The sequence below is a fragment of the Cucumis melo genome, chromosome 8, assembly GCF_025177605.1.
Source record: "Cucumis melo cultivar AY chromosome 8, USDA_Cmelo_AY_1.0, whole genome shotgun sequence".
NCBI lineage: Eukaryota > Viridiplantae > Streptophyta > Magnoliopsida > Cucurbitales > Cucurbitaceae > Cucumis > Cucumis melo.
The window spans coordinates 11429155-11438109 of NC_066864.1; the positions used below are offsets into that span (position 1 = coordinate 11429155).

Sequence of the window (8955 nt, forward strand, 5' to 3'; positions counted from 1 at the left end):
TGTTGATAGAGGTCTTCAACGTCTGAAAAATAAAGCTGAAAAGAATTAGACATCCACAACTACCAAATGTAACCAAAACAACCAAGTGTTTCTAGCTCTCAATCAAATTGACATGAATAAAGTCTCGAGTCATCACCTTTATTGAACAAAAAGATCAGCAAGACATAAAATATATGTACAGCATAAAACTAATAAAAAACTCTCCGCTACATGAACAACGTAAGTAATGGAGTTTACATTCTACATTTAACAAGTACTTCATCCCAACACAAATTAGTCCATTGTCATCCCAACACTCGTTTAGATTTGATACGCGATAGTTTAGACATTGGTATACGACGTGTACCGAGATCTAAACGATTTTTATTCAAGATCATATACCAAGATTTTCTATACTTGATACACGACATGTACCAAATATAAAATCTTGAACCAAATAACAGTTTAAAAAAAATACAAAATTGAGATTGATTAAAAGCAAAGATAATAATAGCAGAAGTATAATGAAAAAGAATAATAATTATTATAGAATAATAATCATGATTTTGAAAAAATATAAAAGAAAAATTGCAGAAGAAGATAGAAAGGAATAAAAAAGAAATCGAAGCTATGCGAAATTCAAAAGCGACAAGTGCAAACCTAAAATATTTAAAAAAATGGTCGACTTCATCGGGTTTTTATTTTGTTACAAATATTTTGGTGTTTTGTTATATTTATAATATAGAAAAAAAAAACTTTAATCCAAAAATATAAATATTGGAGAATTATTTTTGTAAATAAAAAGTTAATAGGATAGTAAGAATAAAGCAAAAATAAAGAAAGTGAACAGAATCTTCAATATATATATATATATATATATATATATATATATATATATATATATATATATATATATATAATGTAATAAAAAATAACAAAAACAACATTACTACAAGTGGGATTTGAACACATGACTTTCAAGAAGAAGACAATTATCATGGCTGTCTGATATCAATACACCATACACCAAAAACACTTCCTTATTTTTATTTTTTTTTTTTTTACTTTGAGAATGGTAAGATAGAAAAAAAAATCCCAACTTTCGCGTTTTTCAAATTTTAAAAATAAGGAGTGGAAATAGTTATCAAATAAGTTTGTTTTTTAAAAAAAATAAAAAAGAAGAATAGCGAACAAGAAATGAAAACATTATCAAACGATCCCTTAATTGATCTCATAATCAAATTCTAAGGTTAAAAGGATAGTGAATAAAACTTGAGGGTTGTTGTTTGCTAGTTTATGTGATCAAATTCAATAGTAATTTTGTGGCCAATTGGAGCTATTAAAGGTTAGTTATTCAAACTCTCTTTTTTTAAACTAAGTTAAAAACATGTTTAATCCCTCAATTATATGTAATTATGATGTTATTAAATTCAATTGTTTTCATTGCATTATTATGTAATTCTTTATTCTACTGAGTAGATGTAGGGTAGGTATGAATTGATTTTGAGGAAAATATGTTTTTCTAAAAACTCATTTTTACATATATTTATTTGATATAAAAATGCTTTAAAATGCATTTATAAAGCTATTTTGAGTAAGATAATTTTAAAATTAAAATTTCAAATACACCTAAAAACAAATAAATGGATATTATAGATTAGAATTGAGTTTCCGATCTAACCCTAAATGAGAACATGGGATTGAAAGATGGGGGCATCAAATGAATGGATGCTATCAATTGGTCATTTTCAAAAGAGACCGAATGAGTCTTCTTACTAAATTTAGATGGAGTCTTATAAGAGTATATGGACAAAAATACCCTCAGTATGGAATCGTGAAACCCTCAAAATTTGAAACCAAATATTTGATAGGAAAGAAAGATTCCACTGGCAAAATTTAAATTCAGAGAAATAATTATGGTTATTTTAAATCTGAATAATAAAAAAAATAAAAATAAAAACATCCAATTTGATGTAGTTTGAGGATCAACCAAGAAGAAAATCACTAAATATGTAAACCACCTGAAATTTTGAAGTGGTACATGAGTGAATTGAAACAGCACATAAATGAGACAAATTTTAAAGATACGAAAGCATCATTAAAAATGTTTTAAATAAAAATTATAAATTATGTCATCAAGATCAACCTTCTACTTATATCACCAACGTACATTTTTTATATCAAATGAATGGATATTATAAAATGACGATTTGAAAGAAAAAATAAAATAAAATAAAATACCAAATGATTTTTCATACTAAATATAGATAGACTAAAACTATGGATACCCTCCTATGGTCCATCAAAATTTGAAACCACATATCTAGTAAGGAAAGAAGTATTGCAGGAGTGAATTTTAAATTTATAAAAATAATTAAGCAACAATCTAAGAAAATAATTAAGAAATTTTAAATTTAAATAACACACATTGCCAAGGATAGGAATTTAAATGAATGAAGGAAGTTACATATATACGAAAGATTTGGAAGATATAAAGATATAGTTAAAATTTTAAAAGAATTGAAAGTTATTATCTATACGAATAAGGTGTATTTTTTGTTTTTTGTGGTAGTTCGATTATAAAAATTCTAAAGTTAAGTGCATTTAGCTTGTAGCAATTTTATACTTGACCTGTTGGAAATTTGCTTGGAACAATGGACAAAGTATTAGTTACGTCATTCTTGTTTGTCTTGAATTGTATATAAAAATGTAAGACTATTCAACAAACCAATATATATATATATATTTATTTATTTATTTATGATGTTTGCTCTTCACTCTCATGCTTTCTATAAAATTTTCTAAAAAATCACTTAATATAAGAGTGCTCCCAATTAGGTATCTTTTTACTTTTAAGTGGTTGAGATTGAATTCCTACAACAAAAATATGAGAGAGAAAATTAAGATGTGGTTTGCCTCTTTTTCCTAATCTATTTCATTTGTTGTTATTTAGGTTAAAATCATCTCAACTTTTAAAAAGTGCTGATGAGAGGTATATACCTAATGATCAGATTTCCCAATTATTCTTAAAAATCTCAAAGGTTTCGAATTTGTTTTTGATTGGTTCAAAACTTGAGTTCTTCCTTATATTTGTTATTTGAGGATTTTTTAGAATCTATTTATAATTAAGCTATTTTAAAACCATTTCTTTCCTTTTTTCTTTTTTTTGACAATACAAAATCTTGTGAATTTTCTTAAATGTATAAATGAGTTTTGAAGACTCTAACTTGCTTACATTGTGAGCATTTATTTGATTTACAAAATTGCAATTATATGAAAAATTGTAACTACATACCATGTCATATTGTAGTGGGGATGGGTATAGTGGGAGCATCGTGGATGGCTCCTTCACATCGTATGCATTTTATAAAGGAGTATCTTTTAATATAACAAAAAAATTGATATTATTTACAAAATCTATCCAATTCTTTATAATCTATTATAGTTTTTTTTAGTTTGTAAATAGTTATATTCTTTTTTGTTACATGTAAGAGTTCCTCTTTTATATTATTTTTTATTTTATAAATTGGTTTAGTAATTATATTATTGGTTCAGTGGTTATATTATTTTTCATTTTATAAATTGGTTTAGTAATTATATTAATTTTTTAGTGAATTTTGTAACAAATTTTGACAGGTTCATTTATCTTTAAAGATTTAATCGAATTTTAATAACATAGACCAAATTAGGAAATTTTTAATATTTGAGTGACTGAACATAAATATATTTTTAAGTTTAGAGATCAAAATAAAAGAAAGATACAAAGTTTAGAGGTCAAAATAGAATTTTATCTTATTATTTGTAAAAAAAATATATTAAAAAAATATTTTTTCTGATCCCATATTTTGAATCTAATTTTCATTTGAATTTTAAGTTTCAAAATATTGTAATTTAATTGTTTAATTTAATTTGAACGCGTAAAATTAAGAATCGAAAATGTAAGGAAAAAATTGGTTTATAGGTTGAAATCAAAGATGATATATACCGATTTGTATTGGTTGCTATTTAGTTGAATAAGAAATCTGAGTAATTTGTGTTTGAATTAAAATTCTCCGGATTTAATTAATCAATTAAGCAAATGCTATAGCAAAAACTAACTAAAGAAATAACTTATGAAATAAAGTGTGACAAAAATTAAAATTGATGAAAAGGCACAATTTTCAATTTTACTTCTTTTCGCAACAAAAAGTGTGACAATACAACAATTATTTTAAACGTTACACCAACTCGAAACGGGCAAATTAAATTTGTTTGTGGGAAGAAGAAGAATCAGACTCAAACTCTGGCTGATCCGGTGAACATTTCTAAATTTATGTTGTGTTTTTTTGGTTTTCTAAGTTGAACAACATCTATGAAGTTGCAAGATTTGAAACCCAAACTCTTTTGTTATCTTAATTATCTAAGTTTGGTCCTACTAAAAAGATTAACTCAATCTTAATGAATGATCAAAATAGTTTCATATTTCTCTTATTAGACTAAACGTGAAAGATTTGACCTTCCATTGTCGCCCACAAAACCAAAGACGGCCAATTCCCCACCACCGTGGCCGCACCATCATCATCTTCTCGGAGGGCCACAACCACCTCATCTCGGCCACCACCCCTTGTTGTCCTGTCCTCTTCTTCCCCCTCCCCTATCGTTTTCTTTCTTCTTCACGTGAGCATCACATGGATTCCTGCTTTCTGCATTCAATTCTCTACCAGTTGGCTTCACTTGATGTTCAGGTAAGGGGATATTCGATATTCTTTGTTTGATTTTGATTTGTGGCTACAATGCTTGGTTCTTTGATTTGTTTCGAATCTCAAGCATTTGGTAATTTGGTTATTTTAGGTTAAGAACTGAATTTCATTCTTCACCAGATTTTAGGGTTTTTGTTGGCCTTGTGTTGGGATTGAAAAGAATAACTGAATTGTTTTTGTGTTTCACTTTGAAACCCTAGGATGACAGGACAGCTCATTTTAAGAATTGTTCCAACCGTTGCTTAATATAATATAATAAATGTCACATGGCCGTTGGTTTTCGAGAATGATATGTTCTATATCCTTTGGATGGCCATAACAAAGTGGAGTATGACTCAACTACTTATTTTGATTTCTACCGAAGGGTCAGAGTTCAAAATCATCACCCAAGATGATATCGAACTTATAAAAGAAAAAGAAAAGAAGCAAGGATTGGCGTGTGAAAATTCTTTCTGTTGAAACAGTTTGAAATGAAACGTAGAGATGACCGCGTATTTAGATTTTTTAAGACATGTTGTGACGGTTGGTTGATATAACGGAATTGATGTCAAATGGTTGTTAGGTTTTGAGAATGATATGTTATATATCTTTAGAATAGAAATAAAAGAATGGTCAATATGAGCATAACTTTAACTAGTCATTTCGACCAAAGGATCAGGGGTTTGGACACGTGATGTTGAACTCAAGCAAGAAAATAAGCTAGGGTGGTGAAAATTCTCAAGTTGAAACAACTTGAAATGAAACGTATACAATGGATTTTTAGATTTATCACTAGGAGGAGGAGAAGGGTACAATAGTTGGACTTGAGGATTATTTAAGTTGCTATCAATATTTAAATGTTAGTATGATCAAGTAGTTCAACTTCTTGGGCAATTTGGGAATAAAGCTGTCATATCAAAAGATGTGGTGAGAGACCCTATAAAATAGCCTAGAATTCCACCAATCTAGCAGATACTAAACACTTCCAAAAAGTCATGGAGAAGAAGCAAAAAGAGAGAAAAGGGCATTTGGTGCTTGTTCCCTGCCCTTTACCAAGCCACATGTCTCCTATGCTTCACTTAGCCAAACTTCTTCACTCTCAGGGTTTCTCTATTACCGTAATTCACACACAACTGAACTCTCCAAATCAATCTCATTACCCTGAGTTCTCTTTTGAATCCATTGGTGGTAGCATGTTGGAGAGCTACAGTGCCTTTGGTGGGGATGTTATGCTTTTCCTTTCAGAACTAAACATGAAGTGTGAAACCCCATTCCATGACTGCTTGATAAAAATGCAATTGTGTAGTCAATACAATCCAATCTCCTGTATAATATATGACTCCGTCATGTATTTTTCTGCAGCAGTGGCTGATGACTTGCAGATTTTTAGAATTGTTTTGCGGACAAGTAGTGCCGCAAACTACATCGGGCTGTCAATTCTTGATGAGAATGATTGTCATCCAATCCAAGGTGAGTGCAAGTATACTAGAATAACATGACCTCACATATTCTCTCATATGTATTATGATAAATGCGATCTTGTTTGTGTACTCATGTGAAGGACAATCAAATTTTACTTTGTTTCAGAACGCCGATTGGAGGAACCGGTTGCTGGGTTTCCCTTTCTGAGAATTAAGGACATGCCACTTTTCAGCTCACAGAAACACACAAGGAAGGTTTTAACCTGCATTTTCAACGGAACCAAAACTGCTTCAGCTATCATATGGAACTCCCTTTGGTGTCTTGAACATGCCTTGTTCGAGAAAATCGAAGATGAAACCTTGGTTCCTGTATTTCCCGTAGGTCCTCTTCAAAAGTACAGTAGCAACTTCTCCACCGATGTTTTAAGTGAAGAGCAGAGTTGCATGGCCTGGTTAGACAAACAAGCTCAAAGTTCTGTGGTCTACGTAAGCACCGGCAGTGTCATTACCATGTCAAAAGATGAACTATTAGAGATGGCTTGGGGGCTAGCCAATAGTGACCAACCCTTCCTGTGGGTGGTGAGGGATTGTCTAGTCAATGGCTCAGATGGAGTTGAGCAGTTGCCTAGAGAATTTCATGAGTCTACCCGAAGTCGCTGCAGAATTGCTAGTTGGTTGCCACAGCAAAAGGTTTTAGCGCACAGATCAATTGGATGCTTTTTGACTCATAATGGCTGGAACTCAACAATCGAGAGTATAGCAGAAGGTGTTCCAATGCTTTGTTGGCCCAGAGTCGGGGATCAAAGGGTGAATGCGAGGTTCGTAAGCCATGTCTGGCGGGTTGGCTTACAGTTGGAAGATAGATTATTGCGAGAGGAAATTGACAGGGCCATTCGTACTCTCTTTGTGGACGAAGAGGGTATCCAAATCCAAAAGAGAGCCAAAGAGCTGAAGAAGAAGGTTGAAATCTCCCTGAGACAAGGAGGTGCTTCAAGTGATTCCTTGGGCAGATTAGTCAAGTACATTAGACTTCAAGAAACAATGATAAGGTTGTCAAATGCTTGATTATGCATTTTATTAGCCATCCATCCATATCCCGTTTCTTCTAGAATGTCTACTTTTATTTTCCCCATCTCTTTATGTAGTACTGGTGAGAATCTATATTATATATTTACAGGTCAGACATGTGTATGGATAGATGTTTATTATAATAATATATGCTATGGTTTCTCCAATGTTATTCTCCACATGTTGAAATGATATGTGAAAGCTGCTGTACTTGTAATGCCCACTTACCTTTTTGGATTAGATGCTGAACCACCACTCATTGGCTCTCTATATTTTAGCTGTTTTGAAAGAGCCTGATTTTCCCAAATTAGCCTTCAATTCCATCGGGAACAGTAAAGCACGTGGAGAAAATAGGTCAAATGTTAATCCTCAACTGATGCCTTCATCAACAGCAATTGATGAAGACAACTCAGACTGGCCCATTTCTTTCTGTTGGTCTTTACGCTTTGATTGTTTCAGCTTTTTTCAAGGTATTTCCTTATCTTCTTATCTTTTATTTTTTCTACTGCCTGTGGATTCATATTTGGTTCAGTAAATTCTCCTTTTACGGATTGTGCCATGTTATACTTGTGTGTTGGTATTGATAAAAGCACCAACGCTGGGAAAATTATCACTGGTTGCCACTGAACGATTGATTGCTTGTTTCTGCCTACTGAGTCTTGTTGAATGGTTTAAGTGCTTCCTTCCAAATGTATTATGATTTAAGTCACCTGACCTGATCTCGATGGTAATGGTTGCTTTTAACGAATGTTTTTTTGTTTCGTTTTGTTGAAATAGGTTTTTTTAACGTTTCTTTTTTTATTTTATCATCATTGTGAAATGGAGACAAAATATAGTAGTCTTTTTGTTTGTCGTTTTCGTAGAACTTTGATGATGCTTTTTCATTTTTCAAATAAGTAAAGAAAACAAAACAAAAAATGGTGGATGAAAAACATATCTATGTTTAGGCTTTGGAGGGCAAAGCAAATTTATTGGCTAATTCATTAAGAAAATAGTGAACGGCAAAGAAGATATAAATTTCATAGGGGGGAAACTATACTTGTCAACAAAGATTGAAATTTGTTTGATAATGATGTTTTAAAGTAAGATTGTTATTCACTGCTTTATCAGACAACCAATCTTTTGAGAGAGGTAAGATATAAAAAAAATTGTAGTACTACGATAGCATGAAAAAAAAAAATTGGTTAAAATATTGTTTGTCTCCGCACTTTAGATCATCAATTTTAGCTTATGGTTTTTCTGCTATCCAGTTTTAGTTTTCAACAGATCTGATGGACTTAATTTAGTCTTTACAGCTTAGCGTTGTTCCTTAAAAATATATATATATATATATATATATATATATATATATATATATATATATATATATATATATTATGATTATTATTATTTATTAGTATTTTCACTAAAAAAAATTGAAAATATATGAACGCGAGGTTAATTTTCACAAAAATATAACAAAGTACCCAAATAACTATTGTCGTGTAACAGAATAAAAAAATTCATGAAGTTAGCCGTTTTTTTAAAATATTCTAAATTTGTCTTTCCTTTCTATCTTTTTTCTTCTCTTCTTCTGCAATTTTTCTTTTCAATTTCATCTTCTTTCTTCTCCTCTTCATTTGCACTTTTTCTTTTATAATTTTTTGAAATCATGATCTTTGTTTTCAATCAATCATAAGTTTTTTCAAGGTGTTATTAGTTCAAGATCATATATTAAATATAGATGATTTTGGTACATGATCTTGAAAAAAATCGTTGGTACACTATTG

General features: G+C 30.6%; 1 protein-coding gene across 1 annotated transcript; it reads left to right on the top strand.

Moving 5' to 3' along the window:
- The first annotated feature begins 4740 nt into the window (after positions 1-4740).
- On the top strand, positions 4741-7353 carry LOC103495820 (UDP-glycosyltransferase 76B1-like). Its single transcript, XM_008457491.3, has 2 exons — positions 4741-6167; positions 6285-7353. The coding sequence occupies exons 1-2, from the start codon at positions 5693-5695 to the stop codon at positions 7181-7183; spliced, it is 1374 nt and encodes a 457-aa protein (XP_008455713.1). The 5' UTR covers positions 4741-5692; the 3' UTR covers positions 7184-7353.
- The last annotated feature ends 1602 nt before the right edge of the window (positions 7354-8955 follow it).